The sequence below is a fragment of the Sorex araneus genome, chromosome X (assembly GCF_027595985.1).
Source record: "Sorex araneus isolate mSorAra2 chromosome X, mSorAra2.pri, whole genome shotgun sequence".
In the NCBI taxonomy this organism is placed as follows: Eukaryota; Metazoa; Chordata; class Mammalia; order Eulipotyphla; family Soricidae; genus Sorex; species Sorex araneus.
In genome coordinates, this window is record NC_073313.1 from 11,093,446 (window position 1) to 11,115,756 (window position 22,311).

At 39.0% G+C, this 22,311-nt stretch overlaps 2 protein-coding genes across 5 annotated transcripts in view; one reads left to right on the forward strand and one right to left on the reverse strand.

The window, feature by feature from the left end:
* ARHGAP6 (Rho GTPase activating protein 6) overlaps positions 1-22,311 on the reverse strand; it is a 516,153-nt gene that overhangs the window by 133,504 nt on the left and 360,338 nt on the right. The gene's annotated exons all lie outside the window — the stretch shown is intronic.
* On the forward strand, positions 1,275-5,266 carry AMELX (amelogenin X-linked). The gene is made up of 4 exons (XM_004612180.2): positions 1,275-1,328; positions 3,132-3,179; positions 4,515-4,559; positions 4,826-5,266. Exons 1-4 carry the CDS (start codon positions 1,275-1,277, stop codon positions 5,264-5,266), a joined length of 588 nt encoding a protein of 195 aa, XP_004612237.2.

Sequence of the window (22,311 nt, forward strand, 5' to 3'; positions counted from 1 at the left end):
CAGTGTGTTTGTCTAGTTTGTTTAAATTCTAGCACCAGAATCCCAAGGCATTTTTCTGGGCCAAATTTCACAGCAAAATATTTATTTTAATTACTTATCAATTAAGATAAAAATAGTTCTTTCATAGACTGTGATCCACATTTTGAAAAACATTTTATTTAATTACATCCATTAGAACCATCAGCTAAGAGCTTTTTCTCATTAATTCTACCTGACAAAACAGATTTAGGAGGTAGAAAGCTTCAGTGTACTTTTCATAGCCAGCATTATTACACTGGATATTTACTTCTTATGCAAAACATATGGTCTTTCTAGTGACAGTTTTCAAAGTTAGTCAAGAATTTGCACCACAAAGTAATAGATATATATTAGGAAGGTCTTTTTTGGCTTCATATCCCAGGGGTCTTATTTGTGAAATAATTGAAATGCAATATCAACAAAAGTAAGACACAATTGATTAAATATGCTATATTTTTAAGTAGAAAAGATCTTTTAAGAATTTTTTAGTATTCAGAAGGCATGGACTAACAGCAAAATATTAATGGGTCCTTCTCTTTTCTGTTAAAGACATCTTTTGTTTCACATCCAGAACTTAGAGATACTACCTAAAGTTTGTGCTTAAAGTTCTACTGGTCTGACCACCTGGAACTAAAGCCCAATCCTTCCTCACATCATTTAGATAAATGAAAATTTATTTAATGTCATTTTTGAACAATCAGTTTTTGCATCTAACAGAAGTACTGTACCAGCACCTTGTATAAAACAAATCTGGATATCTTAGTTGTCAAAGTATCAAATACTTTGACAAAGTATTTTGATAGAGTATCAAATTATGAATTTGATTTTGATACAAAGTATTTTGATACAAAGTATCAAATTATGAATTTCTATGTCCAGGTCAAATACCATACATAAACATACATTTTAAATAATTTTATTAATTACATTTAGCTTCTGTGACCCTATAGGTTGTACCAGTATAGAAAAAAGTAGTGTACAATTGACTATTCACGTTCCAAAAACTCTGTTCAACTTTTAAGCCTAAAGAAAACCCTTGGGATTTCTAACACACTGTTATGACTCTACAGGAGAGGAAATGGGCTTAAAATTGGAAATCTAATGAATAAAGTAACCTCACAAAGAATGGCCCTAGACATCTTACTAGAAACACTTTAATATGAAATTAGCATACATAATAGAGCATTAGTTGTGACCATATTTGAGAAGAAATAAATAAGACATGATGTTGACCTATATTTCAGAGCCATCAAGAAATGGGGACCTGGATTTTGTTTGCTTGCCTCCTCGGAGTAGCCTTCTCTATGCCTGTGAGTAACCCCCTGCCAATGTTCAGTTTCCCAAGCTTTGGAATCAAGTTCTGCCCCATAATTGGTAAACTTTAGGAACTCTAACAGTGCAAGATCAGATGTCCTCAAACAGCTCTGTGTTTAGGAAATTCTTGAGAGTTTGTGTGGGTTTTGTTGTTTTTCAACAGGTTCTCAGATGCCTTCACCAAAGATTAAGATTTAGTACATTTTGGGGTGGAGCTCAGGACACTGTATTCACCAAGCGCTCCATGAGATTCTGGTGAAACAGTTTGTAAATATTGCGGCCCATGTTTAGATGGAGGAAACTTTTAGAGGGGACCCTTCAAAAGCCTCCAGAGAACAAGTTTAGTCAGCTGTAGGGAAATACAACAAAAAGAAACCAGTTTTCTCTCAAACCCAATTTCTTACAAATCTGTTAAGAATTTCCATCTGTAACCATCTTCATGTTCTCAAACACCTCATCTCTCCAAGTTATTCTGCTAGACACATGACTTCTATAAAACTGTACCTATACCTAACACATATGGAGTTATTTTAGATAGAAATTTACAAAGGAATTGGAAGTCTGACTCATTTTCTCTAGATAACAGCAGACAGGTGAGAAGACATAGGTCATAGGTAGGCAAGGCAGCATCTAGCTGCTTTTCAGTGGCATAAAGAATAGCTGGCCAGAAGTCAGCAATGCCCAGGTAGCTGCCTCTTCATTTCCTCTGATCCGTAAGTCCAAGATTCTGTGCTTCGCCTTCACAGTGGTAATCCTGCATTGTGTCAATTCTCAGGCTCCTGCATTACGAATTTGACCCTTTCTGTCAACGCTCCTCAATTTAACATCTCTATTGTCTGAGAGCCCATACCAAGAAAGTATAGGAAAAGCAGTTACCTGACAAAAATAATTCGCAATCAGATGAGAGTGAACAAATCCTCTTAGGAAGCAGGAGCGATGGGAAAGAATAGAGCCTTAATTAGCTGGATGTCTAAGGCAGATGCTCTGCGTGATTCTCTCTCCCCCACTCTAGATTTCTACGATTCAAGCCTCAGTCACTTGACCTCCACTTTGGAAAGGACAGACAGTTCTAGTTTAGATAATTATTCAGGTTGTTTTTCACTTTGAACTTTAAAATTTTCCTGACATAAAGACTTTGACAGCATAATAAAAAGAATTGGCTTAAACTTTTATACACCACTGCTTTACAAAGTATCCACTTTACTGAGGCCCATCTTGTTCTCATATTCACTAATAATTCATGCTTGGCTGTTTCTTATGTTCATATTGTTGATATATTATTTACTCTGTATGCCAATCATGTGGGCTTTCTTTGATACTCAGGCACTTAATCTACCACGTAAGCTATAAGGGAAAGTTTGTGAGACAATTTTTCTTTTTGCTATTTTGTACTGTGTAGGAGAAGCACACCTCTCTCCCCAACCTGAAGTGAGTTTCATCAAGAAGTTCAATGGTGGATGGGGTAGAGTAGGATTACCTGACCACATACATGGAGGGTTGACCAAGAGCATTGGGGAGTAAATGTGTGAGATTTTCTATATCCAGGTCAAATACCATAAGATGATTACCCACACCAAAGTCATTTGGTTAGTCTAGATCTCTTTTTTATTTAGAGGAGCCCTCTCCCACACAGTGTAACTGTTCAAACTGAAAGTAGACATCAGGTATTCAGCAATACGTAGGTTTTTTAAAATGAATTTCAGTCCTCCTTAATGTGAAAGATTGCATATTGACTTAATCTCTTCCCTCTCCCCCTTTCTCTCCCTCTTCTTCTCTCTCTTTCTTCCTCCATATAAAAGCTACCATCTCATCCTGGGCACCCTGGTTACATCAACTTCAGCTATGAGGTAATTTTTCTCTTTACTAATTTTGATCATTGTTTGAGTTACTGATGCCCTGGGCTCTGTAAAGACTAGTGCGTTGATTCATCATTCCAGATGTATCTCAGTCCTACCTTTTCAGTTCTGACCACTACCTTCCTAGTTTAAGCCCTGATGGGTCAACTCAAGTCTACATTGCCAAGTACACTCCTCCCTCCTTATATGGCTATAAAATTATCCATCATGAATTCCCACTGCACCGGGGAGGGAGTAGAATTGCACAGTAGGGCAGAAAGTGAACTCTGCATGAACACCTTTGTTCTATCCCAGACCATCAGATGTGGGGGTCAGGTAAGATATGATTTAAGATGTCTTCTGCTTAGAAAACTCCTGATTCTAAGATGTTTATATACGAAGTGTACCTTCTAGTTCAATACTGTAAGATTATTAACAAATGGGGGCTATGAGACATGCTGGAGATCAATGAAAATTTGTGATTTCTGGAAATCAGGTTGAGTTGCCCAATCCTATAGTAGCCACGTAACCTGGGGCAAACTGTTTTATCTCTCTGGAACGTTCCTTTCCTCATCTGGAGAAGGAAAAGAGTTATAATATCCAGACTTCAGAATTCTGTTGGTGGAACTACATAGTTTAAAAATATATAAAATTATATAGCCTTTTTACTTGGAAAAGTCTAACTTAAAGAAGGTTAGAATTATTTGTTGCATTCATTTCAAGTGCTTTACTATGAAATAAAAGTCTCTGAACCTAAGGGCGACCAAATATATGCTGTTTAGAATGGAATGAGAATTTTATTTCTTTTATAGATTCATACAGCAACCTGTGAGTCTGTTACTCATACAGGTCGAGAAAATATGTTAATAAGAATTTCAGCAAAGATATTTTGTTTTTGACTAGAAACCCTGTGTTCCCAGTCTGAGGAGCTGTGTGGTTTCTTTAGTTTTCATTGTGATGCTAAATCAAAAAGGATATAAACATTATCACAGAAAAATTTTTGTTTTGCTTTGTTCTGTTTTGTTCAAAGAGTGGGAGCTATGAAATTTAATAGAATCACAACTGCAGTCACTTCAATCAAGCCCATAAACCCCTTTAGCCCTCCACAACCTTGTTTGTAAGAGTGAAGGTGATGAATTTTAACCTCAGAGTATATGAAAAGTGTGTATGATGGATAAAACATAGTGTCTGATACATAGGACCCACCTGCCAAATGCTCCCCTTGTCCTTTCTTGAGTAGAACTATTAGGCTATCAGTCTATCATGATTGATGGGGTTACATTATTGAGTCTCTATTTCAAGTAACTCACTCAAAACAAATGTATTCTAATGTACTTTTCTTTTAAGGTGCTTACTCCTCTGAAGTGGTACCAGAACATGATAAGACCACCGGTATGTAGATATTCTGTTCTTTATTCCCTCAAAATAGTTAGCATGCTTTCAATTCCCTTTTAAGTGAAATAACATGTCTATACCACATACAGACACTAACGAGAAATGTAGTTTGTAAAAGGTCATATTTGCATACAGTTAGAAATTCTTGCACAGGAGAAAATGAATAAGTATTCATATTGTCATAATCACAAAGAAAACCTTGCTACTTCTCCAGCTGAAGTCAATGGAGCCAATGGTAAACCTGACTCTCTGTTTCTCACCAGTACCCTTCCTATGGTTACGAACCCATGGGTGGATGGCTGCACCACCAAATCATTCCCGTGCTGTCCCAGCAGAATCCCCCGAATCACGCCCTACAGCCTCATCACCACATCCCCATGGTGCCAGTTCAGCAGCCCGTGGTCCCCCAGCAGCCAATGATGCCAATTCCCGGCCAACACTCCATGACTCCAACCCAACACCACCAGCCAAATGTCCCTCCGCCCGCCCAGCAGCCCTTCCAGCCCCAGCCTGCCCAGCCGCAACCTCACCAACCCATTCAGCCCCAGCCACCCATGCACCCCATCCAGCCCCTGCCGCAACAGCCACCTCTGCCTCCGATGTTCCCCATGCAGCCCCTGCCCCCCATGCTTCCTGATATGCCCCTGGAAGCCTGGCCAGCAACAGACAAGACCAAGCGGGAAGAAGTGGTGAGTACCCCTTGAAGCCACTACCACTGCTGTGCAAATGGTCCAGCAAAATGGGCCCCAGAGGGCTGAGCTTTCCAACAGTCTAAGGGCTAGAGTGGCCAGAGCTGCAGGTTGATGACTATCTGGATGGGCACGTGTTCCTATCATGACTCTGAAAACAATTATGGAAACAAAATTATGTAATATTAAGTATTAATTCTGGACACTTAAAAAATGAGTTTCTCTAACATTAAGGTCACAGACTTTAGGGTAGGTTTCATTCAATTCTACAATTACTTTTAATTCCTAACTGAATATGTATTCCTAAAACCTACTGATTTTAAGGGCAAGAGTATAGGGGCTATCAGCTCTCCTTGCCTTTCAAGGGTTTAACTACCAGGAATAAGTTAGGAAAAAAAACCTAAAATAACAGGTTTTGAGAGTAGAATGTAAGTGTTTGAAAATGCTATAAAAGGTTGGTGGAAAATCTGATAGAAAAGACTGAGAGAAATATTACCTGTCCAAAGTGGTTTTTAGTTTAACTGTACCTTTGGGCCTGAAATGGAGATGTTACTGCATCTACTTATTGATGCTATTTCAATAAGTTACAGAAAGTCACTAAGTCAGATAATTTTAAAGCCTTTATCCAAGGACAATTACCATATTTTAATAGGTTACACATATGGTTCTTCAATAAGAAGCACAACTATAAAGATTGTTGAAAATTAGTTGTGTCCTGAATGTTTTGGTGTATTTACCTACATGTTTTAGTCCTCTAGTCACTATTCTAGTCTAAAATTCATATTGCTTCTTGTATCAAAAATGCATTTACTACTTTCTGTCTTAACAATGAAGACCATGAACTGTATAATGTGTTCACAAATTTCAAGAGCTATATTTCAGAAGGTCACTTGAAGCATATACATTGAACTCTTTGAAAGTTCTGTGTAAAGTCAGAGCATAAGTAAAATCAGAGTTTTTAGAGTTGTTTTATGGGAAAGAAACTAAGTGATCAACTCAGAGACTAACATGCAAAAATTTCAATAAAAAGTAGCAACTGTTGTTTTATAGTAAGCAGTGCATATCTTGATTACAGGGGCTTCTGTTGTACACACCTGCTAACTATGATAATGTGATAAGAAAAACAATTTGAAAATTAGAGTTCAATAATACAGTGTTCAGCTTAAATGGCTTAGCAAAACTGAAGCTTTGTGAGTTGCTGTTTATAGTACTACCAGGAATACGTGGAAATGATTTTAATTGTCCCCTTTCTGGTTTTTTTTAGGATTAAAAGACAAAAGCATGAGAAGAGAATTGAAGTAGATATTTCAGGTGCTTTCAGAATGACACAAAAATACAATGAATTGTGTCTACTTTCACTTTACTTAGTAAATTCTGTAACTAAAAATAAGTACTTTAGCAAACAATAAAATGTTTTAAAAATCATTCCTGTGTTTGTGTTGAATTAAACTTGCCAATAACAATTATTTAATTCTTTAAAAATTAGAAGAACCATAATATACAAAGTTGTGGATAATAGACTTTAAGGGCATTCATTGTTATTCCAAATCTACCACCACTGTCAGGTCCCTCCACCAATGACTCAAGTTTCCCTCATTCCCACTCTACCTCCCTGACAAACTCATTAAACTCCTAAAATGATGTGGACTCTTTTTTTTTTTGCTTTTTGGGTCACACCCAGCGATGCTCAGGGGTTACTCCTGGCTTTGCACTCAGGAATTACTCCTGGCGGTGCTTAGGGGACCATATGGGATGCCGGGAATTGAACCCGGGTCGGCCGCATGCAAGGCAAACGCCCTACCCGCTGTGCTATCACTCCGGTCCCAGATGTGGACTCTTATGGTTTTGATGTACATACTAATCGAGTCTAAACCGCTAAAACTTCCAAGATGCTTAGACCAATACCCTTATGTGATTGTCCATCTACCTCCTCAAGCCCATGCCCCATTACTTTTTCTTGACATTCTCATTTCTATCATTCAGGGGCAAGGGTTCACTGTCATAAAGGACTATTCTTAAATAAGGCCGGCACTAATAGTTTACATTTGATAAACTGACCATTTGTTCTTTAGTCCCTTAAAATGGTATGACCATCCAAGTTTAAAACTTGAATTCTTACATTAATCATAATAGTTGATAACGTGAAATAATATGAAGATACAGAGTCACTGATCCTGTACCAAATCAAGTAAAGTTTATATGAATAATTCTTTGCATTGAAAAAGATAGGCTCTTTGGGGCTGGAGCGATAGCACAGCGGGGAGGGTGTTTGCCTTGCATGCGGCCAACCCGGGTTTGATTCCCAGCATCCCATATGGTCCCCTGAGCACCGCCAGGGGTGATTCCTGAGTGCAGAGCCAGGAGTAACCTCTGCATTGCCGAGTGTGACCCAAAAAGCAAAAAAAAAAAGATGAAAAGGACAGGCTCCTTAAAATGTTTATATTACAAAAAAAAACCAAATTAAGACTTGGAATACTACATTTTAACATTAACACCACATTAGAAATCAAAATCTGGCATTTTGATCACATTCCACCGAAAAGACTTACATATTTTACTCATACATATGCATGTATACATATGTATGAGTGTGTATCTATACACATATATGTATATACACATGTATATATGTAGGTATATACATATATGTATATGTGTATATACATATGTGTAAGGGAACATGTATGTATATATACTTATATATGTATATATGTATATACACACATATATACACATACATATGTATATGCATATATGCAATCAAATCAGTACCTCACACATGCAAGACATTTGCTCTACCACTAAGATACATTTCTGGCCCCTGAAATTTTTTAAGTGTAATTATATAATAAATCTAATAATGCATTGAATTCTCAGTAATTAAAGTAACTGGTTTTCCTAAAAATTTATTAAATGGAGTTTCAAATAGAGAATTGGTGATTTTACATAAAAGTTTTTTCTTATACTTCATAATATTTAAAATGATGAATTCCACAGTATAGTCTTTAAAATGCTAACAGATGCACAAAACGGGCTAGAAACAAGTTTTCTTTCCCACTCATATTTATATTTGAACCCTTTTTTCCTCCTACACCCACACAGAACTGTAAACAGTTTTACAGGGTTTATATTACAGAGTACCCACAATAATTTTATTCCAGTACCTTTATGATTAAGGCACCTTACTCACTTTCTGGAATGAATAAACAGAGCTTTTACTTGGAGAGTACCAATATTCAAACAAATAATTTAATTTCAAGTAACTCAGACCCAGTTGAAAGTTAAGAACATTTTTAATCAATCAAAAGGAATCCATTCTAATCAATTTAGAAAATATGTAATAAGTTCCTTGAGAAAGGCACTATTCAAGTCTTGCTAAAAATAGTGAAGTCTCCATCTGTAAGGAATCTTGAATCTGCCAAAGGATAAATTAAGCTCACAAATCATAAGAAGGCCTACTAGTATTAGTACTACAACAGACATAGAGTCAAGATTTTCTGGCAAAGGTGGAAGACATCATTAGCTGGCCATCTAGTAGTTTTGCCCACCATTCATCCTAGTTGGCAGAGGTGAAATTAATTTCAGCATCTGGCCCTCCATGAACTCAGAAGAGAGGAGCCACCTCCGCTACCCTAGTAATGAATGTTCATTATTCCACTTGACTATGATTGTTAAGGGATGGATTGTGGAGGAACACAATGAATAAACGTAAAAGTGAAGTGAGCTAAGAGAGGAGTTGGGAGCTGAAGGAGTTGGGAGTTGAGAGCAAAAGCATATAGCATTTGCCTTGTATGTATGAAGCCCTGGCCTCAAAACATGGCCACACAAGTGAGAGAAAGAAAGAACTCTAATAAAAAATATTACTAGACACACAAGCACACATATAAAGAGTTGGAGAAGTCACTGTTGTTTGGTTTGTTTGAAGGAGTAATGCCTTAATTTGTGTCTGCCATTTCTAAGTCCTTGGTGGTAATATCGTGTATTTGGACTAAGCACATAGTTCATTGGCAACATCACCTCTAGACAGATGACACCTTCTGTTTCAATGTCAGAAATTTACATTCTGGCAATTGGATATGAGAAGGAACCACTATGACAAAGATATTTGGGAATGATCACTCTGGATCGGAACTCCATCCTGAAAGTAGATAAAGCAACAAACATGATATCCTCTCATTATCTGTATTGCAAACTATAATGCCCAAAAGGAGAGAGAGAAAAAAAGATAGAGAAAGTGCCTGCCATAGAGCCAGGTTGGGGGATGGAAGGTTACAGGAGGGAAACTGGGGTCATTGGTGGTAGGAAATGGACCCTGGTGAAGGGTCATTGATCACTGGATCATTGTATTACTGAAACCCGATCATGAAGAGCTTTGTAACTGTGTATCTCACAGTGACTCAATAATATATATTACTTGAGGTGCTGTAATTTTCAGTGTTGTTTATGATAATCTTATGCATACATCATTCCAATACCACACCCACCACCAGTGTGCTAAGTTCCCTTCCAATGTGCCGTCTTCCCCCACCAGGTAAATTCAGTTATGCAGACTTACTCTCCAGTCCTGTTGTCTCAGCATTTGCTGCTCCCTTACTATATATTTTTAAACCTCACACATGAGAAAGATCATTCCATATCTATCAATCTCTGTTGGACTTCACTAAACATGGTATGTTCTAGTTCCATCCATGTAGTGGCAAATTGCATGATTTGTCCTTTCTTGCAGCTGCACAGAATTCCATTTTGCACATATGCATTCTTGATCCATTAACCATAATAGAACATTAGTGTTTTTTTCATATATTGGTTATTGCTGCAATGAATATAGGTGTACATATATCCTTTTAATCGAATGTGTGTATATGTGTGTTAGATGCCAAAGTTGGTACCAATGGATCATACAAGATTTCTAATTTTAATTTTTTGCAAACTCTCCATAATGCATTCCATATAGACTGAAACAGAGGGGAACATTCCAACCAACAATGAATGAAGGGTCCTTTCTCCCCACACGCCCACCAACAATTCCATGCCAGTGCTTTTTAGTTGTGGTCATAACTCATTACTGATTCATGACATCAAAATATGAAGCCCCATTATTTTCACCATGCCAGACAATGGTCTCTTCCAATGATGCAAAGTTGATGCAGCTGATACTTCAAAGCATTACTTTGTGACTGAATTTCTTGAGAAAATAGCAACCTGACAGAGATAGAGATACATAGGCTGAGGTATTCCCCTGAATATATTCTCACAACACTTTCCCTTTCATAGTTCATGAAAACATTGCCATTATATTTATTCATACTGAGAAACACCTTGAGAGCATAGGGATGGTGTTACTTGGAGACTGTTTAATATTGGCAAGAGCACAAATTTTGGAGTCAAACTTAGGTAATCCTAAATTTTTTTCTGATAAAGAAGGATTTCTTATTTGGAAAAAACATTGGTAATTCTGTAATAAGAATACAAATTATATTGGTGTATACACATTCAAATCAGGAAACAAATCTGAGTCTGCACTCTGAACTATTTATTCTGAAATAACATATACAGCATAAATTCTTTGGACAATAAACTAAAATTTGTATATAAAATATCTTGCCATTTTTAAAGTACTTATATCTTGGAGGTCTTATACAGTGAACAATAATCTAACACATTAAACAATGTGTATTAATCACCACATACCATATCTTCATGATCTAAAATGAGAAATTAATCCCATTAGCTAATTGTGTTGCTTTCATTATTCATTGGTAATAAGCACTCATACCTGTTTTACATTGCTCCATAATTCTCTCTCATTATCCTTCTGCTCGTATTTATAAATTTCTTTTGCTAACATGTACTTACATCTTCTAATACATAGCTTCTTTAGTATATATTCTCCTTGAGATAAAAAGCCATTGACTGTTATTCTGAAAGTTCCATGACCACTATGAGACTGTAGTACTTACTGACTCCCCAACCAGAACAGTCACAAATGACAAAATTCTGATATTATTTTATGATGTAAATTGAACAGGTGATGAAATTGAATAAAGCAGAGTTTCAATTAATTAAAAGTCAGTAAGCAGAAAATATATGTCTCTGAATCAAATAGGAAAGAAAATCACTAGATCCTAATGACCAAAGATTCATGTCTCAGAAGAAATAATAAATAAACTCAAACATTGCTAGAGAATTGTTAAACACATAAAAAAAAGTAGATCACAGACAAAGCTACGGTTTCTCTAAAATTAAGCTGAAGAGACTGATCAAGTGGAATGTCACCTCCCCTCACCATAACACCTCCCATGTCACTAATGAACTGAAAAAGTGCCCTGATCTCGTCCATTGGACATAGCTTAGTGGACCAACATGCCTACTTCTCCTAGGGTACAAATCCAAGTCTAGGAATGACCCTAACATTGAATTAAAAGAGAGACAGATGCAATGATGTTGATTATAGCATCAATATTAGTATTAGTAATAGTGAGAAGTTGGACCACAGCTTAGTTTTCTTTTATCTATCTGAAGAAATTTCGTGATTAAAAAAGAAAGAAAGAAATATGCCATCTAAGAAAATACACAGTCGAGAAAATGTGAAAACCTAAATTTTAAGACCAATACCTCAACATACATGGATATTACAGAGTAATAATTGGCCGTAACAGTCAATTAATTCAAAACAACTCACATAAATGTGCACACAGTGACTAACATTAGTGAGGTGATATAGTGGACTGCAACGATAGCACAGAGGGTAGGGCGTTTGCTTGCATGCGGCCGACCCGGGTCCAATTCCTCTATCCCTCTCGGAGAGCCTGGCAAGCTACTGAGAGTATCCCTCCCGCACGCAGAGCCTGGTAAGCTACCCATGGTGTATTTGATATGCCAAAAACAGTAACAACAAGATTCACAACGGAGATGTTACTGGTGCCTGCTCGAGCAAATCAATGAACAACAGGACAACAGGGCTACAGTGCTACAGAGGTAATATAGTTGTTTATATGATGGCCCATTTTCCCCAGGTAATTTATAAACATAAATTACTTCTCCAATCTTTTTTTGTGGGAGCACCCAGCAATCCTTAGGGCTTTGTCCTCAAGAGTCACTTCTGGAAGAACTCAGGGCACCATACAGGGTGTTAAGGATTGAATAGTGTTTGACCACAGGAAAAGTAAGCACCTGAGCTCTGTATTGTTTCTCTGGCCCCAGAAAATGGAAAAGAGAATTGCTCTTAGCAGGAAAGAAAATGAACATTAAAGCCAATGAAGAGCAAAGCATTGCTTAGTGAAAGCAAAAGATTTAGAAGTAACATAAATTAAAAACTAGAGTTTCAATCAAAGGAACACCTTCTAAAATTCTGAGGTTAACCGGGTTCACCCACTGTTGGTCCACGGTAAAACACAGTGTCTAAGTTCTACCCCATTAAAGAGCTGGAGGCTTTTAGGGACATTTCATGTTAAATGGGTTCTCTCTTGATTCCAATAAATGCCTGGACTATTGCTGCCTTAAAACTCATCAATTATCTAATTTCACTTTGCAGATTTAACAGGCTGTAATGTACTTTTTCCCTCTCATGCTTAATTATATCATGTATGAATCATCTGAAGAGCTCAACCTCAATCAATAACTCCAATTAGCCAGAAGATTTCATAGTTCACTTATCATAAAGGGCAAAGGAAAATGCAATCTAACAAGCTAATTCCCAGGTTGTATTTTCCTAATCACATAGCCAAGTAGCATGTACTGCGGATCAAGTTCAAAGGATTGCTTGGAAGAAATTTTGCTTTGTCAGAGACTATACTAATTGCTGTATTTTGCAAATTCAGGTAGTGGATTTTTGGTGGTGGTGGGTTTTTGAAATTATGGATATTTACTAACCCATCAGCAGATTCTCTACCTGCATATCCAGTAAATATCTCCCTGTACCTCTTCAAAGGTAGAAGGATTAAAATGAAACAAAATTTCAAATTCAGTTTCTCACACAAAACAAATGTCTAATGCTTAAAGGGTAGAGGGCTGGAGGTGGACAGAGGAGATACAGTATAATTCCATCACCAGTTTTATTAGACAGCGCTGCTTTATACTCTACATCCTAAGATGGAAGAACAATTCCTATTAATTCAAAGGTTTTAAACAAAAGAACAACTATGTATAACAAGCCCTTTCTCTAGCATTCATGGCATCATGATCCTCAAGGGAAATTTTTCTAACAATTCTAGAAGGCCTTTTCATCCTCAGATTGAATCACACAGATGGTTCTCCCACTAATTGTCTGTGTAAACAGATGAATCGAAAGTACAGCGAAAAATTCCTTTTTTGCTTGCAAGAGAAAGTCTTTCATTCCCAAAGCAAGGCCACCTCTTTGTAAACCATCACAGGTACATCCAAACTGAAAGTGAGGCTGGGGTTGGTTGGTCCCCATTTAGGACTTGACTGGGATTAGGCTGATGGAGACAAAAGAGGAAAACAAGACTAGACTTTTGTTCTTCCCTAAGAGCAGCTGATTGCCTCTAAACATCAGAAAATATTTACATTCTTTTCTATTTTGTGGTTCCAATTAACAGTGCAGCAATAGACAAATAGATGCAGGCACATTAGCATGCACATGTCCAGTGACTTTACCTGTTGTAAAAGGGCACATATAGAGGCACACACAATTTTTACAATTTGAAATTTTACATAAAAATCCCCTCTATGGGGTTGGAGCGATATAGCTCAGTAGCACAGTGGGTAGGGTTTTTGCCTTGCACTTGGCTGACCAGGGCTCGATTCCCAGCATCCCATGTGGTGGTCCTGTGAGCACTGCCAGGTCTAATTCCTGAGTGTACAGCCAGGAGTGATCCTTGCGCATCTCCGGGTGTGACCCAAAAAGAAAAAATAATTCCCTCCATTCTAATTGAGAGACTCAGTTGTTATTTTGTCAGTTATAATCAAAAAGGCACATTGCACTTCTTTCATATCATTTTTATAAATGAAAAAGGTCATTTTATTTAGAAGTATTACAAACTGACCACCTCCTGTCCCAACTGCACACAGATACAAATAGCAATTTCCTCCCAGAAATCTAAAGTTTGCTCCTTACTAGTAAACAATGACAGAAGTGACTGAGATGGAGTTAAGATCAAAATTTTTGCAAAGATAGGAGCAGAGAAATAGTACGGTAGGTAGGAAGCCTGCATTGCATGCATTCTATGAAGGTTTAATCACTATAATCCCATTTGGACCCCTGAGCATCACCAGGAGTAACCTCTGAGCATCGCTGAGTGTGGCCCAAAAGCAAAACAAAAATAAGTTTTAAAACTTTTATTATAAAGAATATAAGATTGTAAACAATTAGAATGCTTATCTTGAAATCCAAAGAGATTCTCTTTTTTTACAGCTTCACGTGGGAAGCACAAGGGAAAAGAATTTCTACCAATTTCCCACATTTCCAGAACATAGTGGCCTGTAGTTGGTTCCATATTGCTTTAATAAAACCATCATTAGCCTATGTTTATTATAAAATTCTTGTCCATTGGCGGTTTTACTTAGAGCCCTGTGATTTGATCTCTAACTCTTCTTGCTCCCATTTGGTTTGAAGTGTTATCAGGCAAGGTCATTAACTGACATTTAATTACTCAAAAAATTCTTCCCTGCTGGGAAGAATTCATCCTGACTCATGTGAACACCACACTCACTCCGCTAGAAAATAAATAAGACTTGAGGGGAAAAAATGGGCTGGGAGTGGTGAGGAGTGAATTGGAGAAGAAAGAAGTGTGTATTTGTATCTAAGAACAGTTTTCCTTGACAAAACATACTTTAATGACCAAGCCAAAAAAGTCAAGATCAAATGAAGCCTCTTTATTAAGACACTTGCCTCAAATAACGACACTTCCTGTAGGTCAACTCAAAGTAGTCCCGATATTTTCTTCTTCATCACCACTCCTCCCCTATCCCACAAACCGCTTGCCATTTTCAACAGTAATTAATCTTGCTTTCTTTGCCAAAAATCTTTCCGAGATTCCAATAGGGGGAATATGGTCTGATTCAGTTCATTGTCCACACAAATAGTTGCTGGGTTGGTGGTAGTTAGTCCAGTCTCATTCTACCTGGGCTTCTAATAGTAAGCTTCTACTATCTTCTGTAGAAACTTTGACACATTTTATTTTGCCTCCCTGTTTTGAATCTAAAAAATATAGTTTTCGAATCTATAAAAATTACAAATATTCATCTCTAAGTCCATTCCCATAAAGGGCCCCAAACTCAATAAATGGTGGCCAAAGTCATTCCATTCACAAAGGGAGCCTCCTTCTGATTCTGAAGAATGCTAAAATGGAACATGGCATACATGAAACAGGGACAGTGCAGAATTCAGACATCACATGCAAGTTTTCCACACCAGTTTCCAATTCAAGAGCATCTGTCATTTCGCATGTCAGAACTGACAAGTAACCACTGGAGCTCATCCCTTACGGAATTCATGACTTACCCTGTGTGGGGTATGCTTCTCCCACATCTCCAAAGGCTGTTCTTTTTCACTTTCAATCACCCTCCATCATATGAGAGTAAACCTGTCAGGGTCTCAACAAGGCAAAGGTATTCCCTAGAGGCAAAGTCTGGAGTCACAATGAAGAGTAGAGACAGATATCTAGTGGTTCTACTGGTTTCTTGTAGGGAGAAACCAAGAGTGCAGCTTGGTATCTCCCTATTAAAATCCTACATCACACAAGACAATCTACAGTGCACAAGACAATGGTCAAAATGAAGAAGGATCTGGTCTTGCTTGTCAACAAGCTGAGGTTGAGAAACTACTATGAAAAACAATGTTAGACCTTGAGTTTAGAAGGGCATAGAGATTGAAAGGACACAGAACAAACAAATGTATAAGTCCATGTGCAATTTTCATGAAATATATAACTGGAAAAGAGAGAACAAGAACTCAAAGTTTAGAGTTGGTAAACTTGCTAGAGGATTTCTTTCACTTCTTACACCCATATAATCAGGGAAAATCTAAACCACTGTGGGTAGGGGGAGTGGCCAGGAAGTTAAAGTAAATTTGCAAGATAGATGATTGATTCAGGCTTAAAGTAACTGATGTTTCTACATCAAGCACTCTATAGAAATTGGAGTAGTTCAAATAATAGTTCCGAGAAGTAATTGAAGAGAGTCTGTGTTTTTCTTGGGAAGTTGCTTAGAAGTGACGGTGTTGCCTGAATAACATAAGAGAAAAACAAAAAGGGCAGTAGCCATTAGTATATCTATTGAGATAGAGCTCATTTATCTGGTCTGGAAGAGTCCTGTTTGGGGAGTTCACCAGTAACAAAGAAATGAGGTTTTTCTTTTCATCCATAGAGTAGGCAAGAATTTAAAATGCCTCAATTTTCTGCCGCTCTCCGCCAAGATGTGACCCGAGTGGCCGCACGTGTGCGGCGTCCCCGTTGCTGAATGACCATGATCCTGGACGCCACCTAATTACTTTTGGCACCAGCAGCTTCTTGCAGAAATGTCTCCAGTCTGTGAACTAAGCCACGGCCCCATGCCGCCCCAGGAGAGGAAAGGTTTTTTTTCTCTCGGCTTTTCCTTTCTGGGGATGGCGGAGGGGGGGGGAGGTAGCGTGGCGACCGCCATATTATATTATGGACCACTAAAGAGAGGTAAGAGCTTGCAATGATGCAATTTCTGGCAAAAATTTCCCTGGACTTAGTTACTAAAATACTAAAACACAGAAATCCAAAACCGCGCGACCTCATATCTCTTCATTCTCAGCAATGAATTATCAAAACAAATTATCAAATGCTTCCTTTTCAGCAGGTCTGATTTTTTTTTGGGGGGGGAAGCTCCAAACAATAATAGTGAGTTTTTGGTTGAAATACTGAATGTAATCAAAGTAAAAAGAAAGTAAAGTGAAGATTATCAGCTACACAGGCGGTAGTGTGGGGGTGGGATGGGAGATATACTGGGGTTCTTGGTGGTGGAACATGTGCACTGGTGAAGGGATGGGTGTTCAATCATTATATAACTGAGACTTAAGCCTGAAAGCTTTGTAACTTTCCACATGGTGATTCAATAAAAAAAAAGAAAAAGAAAAGAAAGTGCCTCAATTTTCATGACATTAAAAATAATTATAACTCCCCAAAGTGTTATTTGATGAACCTAATATGATTTTTGTCGCAACTCTAGTACCAACACTCCTGACGTGTAGGGAAACCATGAGAGAGCTTCATGAAAGGATAGCCCATTAAACATGGACCATGAAAATAGACACTATTGGACAGTGCGGGATGAAGACATTCAAGCTCTACAAATATTAAATACAAGTCACTTCTCCAAGTGAGATAAACCCCAAATACTCCAATCCACCTGGAATCACACCAGAAATCAGGAAAACAGTCATAAAATGAGTATTATTTGATGGCTTCTCATCTAGAAGTTTGGTTTTCATTCTTTTTTCTGATGTTGGCTCCCTTCTGACCTTGTTTTTTTTCCTGTACTCCCCTGTCTTACCTGTTGATCCCTAGTCTTGTGCCATACCTACCCATTTTCATCATTTTTACCCTTGAACTATCATGGGGTTTACACTGGCCATATGGTTCCTGTGATAAATTCAGTTTATAGAGAACAACTCTTACATGTGTAACAGTACTGCTGTATTCAGGCCTGGGAATTCCTCAGGATATATTCAGCATGCTTCTATTTCAAGCAATTCTGCTTTCGACTTTGGTCTCATCCATCACTAGCTGGCAAGCTCCTACAGGCAGGTTTAGAAAAATACCTGGAAACTTGTCAATGTACTGAAGATCTGCCAGCAGAACTTTCATTAGCTTTAAAAAGAGCCGCTTTTGGGCCAGAGTAATAGTACAGCAGGCGCAGACCTTTCCTTGCAGAAGGCCACCTGTGTTCAATCCGCTGGGACCCCATATGGTCCCAGGAGCCGACCAGGAGTGATACTTGGGCCGAGTCAGGTCCAAAACCAAAACAAACCCCCTTCCCAAAATTTAAGACATAGAAAGCCACCAGGCTATAATATACAAGTAGGATGATGATATCAAAAAGGAACTGAGTTATTATTCTGTTCTAGGCATTCTCTGAAGCAGATGACATTGACTAGGTCTTTCATTCTTTTCATCTTGAAGAGGAAAAATTGTCTCTCTTCTGAGTCTGTAGGTGTGTTTAGTAAATCTTAAGATTTATCAAATCAGGCATGATCCCCAAATAACTCATTGGCAAAAAGAAGAAACCCTGATTTCAATCTCTGCTGCCACCCCACATTCACTACATAACCCAAGGAACTCAAGTATTTGGTATAGTAGAGCTGCACCCAGAGTGACCAGTGAGCACCCCCACCCCCAACAAGCACACAGAGGATCCCGCAGCAAGCATGTGTACAAAAAGCAGAAGTGTGTGTGCGAATGATGCCCAAGTCCAAGCCATTGAAATGATAACAGCAAAGAGGGGAAGAAGGGGAATTAACTAAGGAAGAGAAAATAAGTATATATTAGAAGAGTATATATATATATGTATGCATATATATCTATATTCTTTTAAAGAATACAGCAAGAACTACTCAAAACACATCCCTGTCCAGAATTAGCTGAACGCACATTCGACAGGTAAACCTATTTGTCTTTTGCCTCTGAAATTCCATCTATTTTTAAGAGCAAATAGGAATTCCACTTGATCATAGTCAAGAAGCTGGTTTCCTTTTATCACTCCAGATCCCTGCCCACTTGAACTCCCAAGCTAATTTGTAAGGAAACTCAAGGACCGCCTTCCCAAGCCTCCGGTTGCTCCCCTGCAATGGTGGCATCTACCACCATGCAGGGGACACTTCCTTTGGCCATGAGGAGAAAGAAACGTACCCAACCCAGCCACGATCATGCCCTGCACAGAAACGGCTTTTCTTGTTCCCAAAGAGGGACTCAGAAAAAAATGCAAATGCAGCCTGCCCAGGAAAGCAAAATGCTGTCTGCCTTTTCCCTATTATTTTTCAGAAAGCTGCAGAGAGACCTAACAAGCTCACTTACAGTGGCATCCCTTGGCCTGCACTAGCCACTTTCCCAGGCTGCCCCCAAAACATGCTCCATGCAATGCCATTCGGCCAGTCTCTCCCTGAGAATGGGCAGAAATGGGATGTGTCTGATACTTGCCGAGCATGGCATAACCAGAACGAAGTGGCTATCATTCTGACACTATCTTGCAAAGTTGTCACATAAAAATATATGAAAAGGTTCAAATACCTCAATAGCTTCCTGCATTGCAGCTTCCACAAATGTTAGCTATCGAGCTGGAAGTCCAAACTGGCTAGGTGCACGGGGTCCTGACTAGAGAAGGCAACGGTTGCGAATTTGCACAGCTGCACGCAATAATAAACTACGGCTCCCAAGGCTTACAAAATCCCATTTTCTCCCTTTAATGAGGAACTTGGGCTCAACCTGGTTTCCACAAATGATTTTTTTCGTAATCTAAAAATAGACACACAGAGCAACATCCAAATCGATTTCTTTTTAAAGACATATGTTGATTCTTAAAGTACTTATTGAACCTTGCTTAAAAGTGTGATACCTATCAGCGGGATTTACAAAGACAGTTGGTGCACACAGGGAGATTTACTGACTTTGTGGTTCATTTCCCAAAAGGCAGAAAAAAAATTGTTACTGATGAACAGTAATAGGCATCCAGGAACCTGCAATCACTGCAACTTGAGCTGATTTATTTTAGAGTTGCCTTTACTGGAAATGATCAGAATCGCAATATTGCGTCTTTGTCCTCTTTCATCACAGATTTATTCAACAGATTAGATGATGAAAGATGGCGATTGAAGGGCAGAACATTTTCTCTAAAAGCAAGTGGGCTTTTGGCAAATGAAGAACAAATCCATCTTTAAATTAATTTCTATGTATTGTATGTATTCCCAGGAGAGAGGATGCTGAGTGCACATGGAGTGAAGTGGCATGACCACATCGACTACCAGTCAGTACAAAAGCTTATGATTTCACATTCTTGGTGTTCCAAGAGGCACCGTGGAAATGTGCATTTCAAATGACACAATGAGTGTCCTTTTCTAAATAAAAGGAGTCCTTAAACTGTATGAAACCAAAGGGAATCTAGGTTCTCTAAACACATTGGTAGTAGTCAGAATTATTAATAAGAAAAGATGGATTTTAAGGTTCTTACTGTGAATTGTTCAAAAACAATCTGGATCTGACAAATATGTGGTTTGGACAAGAGGCTGCTTTGATTCTACATAGGCAGCAAAGCCCAGGCATTCTGTTTCTCCGAACCATTCTTCTGGCTTTATTCATGCATTGGCCACAAGGAAAAAGCCAGGCCACGTTTTGAAGTGTCACATCTGTACCCTTATTGCCCATCCTGCCAGAGACTGAATCCTTCAACGTGTCATAAATGACCCCTGTCACAAATATCACGGGTTATATAATTCCCAATGGTCCACACCCAAATCGAGGTTCCAGTAATGATGTTTCAATGCATCTTGGGTCAACCCTGGAGGAGTCACGAGTCCCTGCCCAACCTCCGTCCATGCTCACCATCCCCTCAGCCCCCAGGTGTTGAACCTGTCATGGAAAAATATTACACTTTCAGATCACCAGGATCTATGCACGAGGGACGTTATAAGTCAATATAAAGTGTTAATGTCAAATCACATTGATTTTAAAACCCTCAGAAAATAGCTGAAAGGAAAGGTGTGGAAGGAACAGCAGGTTCTGACTGAGAGTTGCTTTCAATAAAAATCGGAATGCCTTGGCAAGGATACGTAACATTCCCGTCAGCCTGGCTCAAAGGCTTCGAGACTTCTCCTAAAGCAACAGGCAGAAGCATCTTAATTGTCATTCAAACCATCTTAACTTGAAGTTGCAGGAGACGCCAGTGCTTGGAACCAGGGATCGCTCCAGTTGCTCTTCTCTGCCTTGGTCCCCATACCCTGACGCTGCTCCTCCTGGCTACTGGCCTCATGATATTTCACACCCTACTGGCTCTGGCGCTGCCTCGCTTCCCCCAGGGGGACACAACCCGGAGCCTGAAAGGCAGACAGGCCATGCTTCTGACCTCTCAGAGTTTTCCCACCTCGGCAGAGCCCCCAGCCTGTGGGGATGGAGAAAGAGGCTGTAGACCAAGATAAAGGACAAAAGGCTAGAACATCGGGGAGCCAGGCGTATCCATTGGAATGTGCAGTGAGAGGTCTGGGAGCAAGAAGGTCTGGCTCAAAGTGCTCCTCTGAGTCATACCCCAGGGGACTGTGAGCCCAGAAAGGCCTTCGTTGGCACACGAAGCCAAGGGGCATGAAGTTCTTGTTAGGTGGATGGTCTGAGAACTACAAGGTCGAGGAAAGTGGAGACATAGGTGCATGCCACATTAAGGTGTACGGCCAAGAAACAACAGGAATGCGAGAGAGGGCACACGGCATTTCAAGGAACTGCTAACACACGTATCTTGTAAGGACTCGTGTCCAGAATATATAAAGAAAATTCAAAATTCAATAACAGGAAGACAAATAGCCAAACATTCTGAGTAGCTCTTTCTCTGAGGAAGATACAAATGGCCTATAAACTGTACCGAAAGAGTTGGCATCACTAGGTTTGGGGGAAATGCAGATGAAAGACACAATGAGATATCAAAGCCACATCACACAAAAGACACAGATCAAAGAGGCTATGGAGAATGTGGACTGCTCAGATACTGCTGCGAAAAAAGGCTTTGGCAAACAGATTGGAGGTTCCCAACATGTTAAGCAGAGTCACCATGTGAGCCAGCCATATAATTCCAACTATGTCTCCAGCACGACTGATAATGGGTTTCTGCAGTTAATCATGAACACACGTGTTCCCTACGCAGCACAAATAACAGCTCAACAGTGGAAGCAACCCCAGTGTCCATCCACTGAGGAAAGGATAACCAAACATGGCTGATTCTTACAATGGCCACAGACGAGTGAGGCTCTGATGCATGCTTACACATGGGTGATCCTTGCAACATGATGCCTGGCAAAAGAAGCCAGACCCAAAAGATTCAGTTTAAATGAAATATTCAGGAGAGGCAAATACACGGAATGACAACAGATTCTTAGTTGA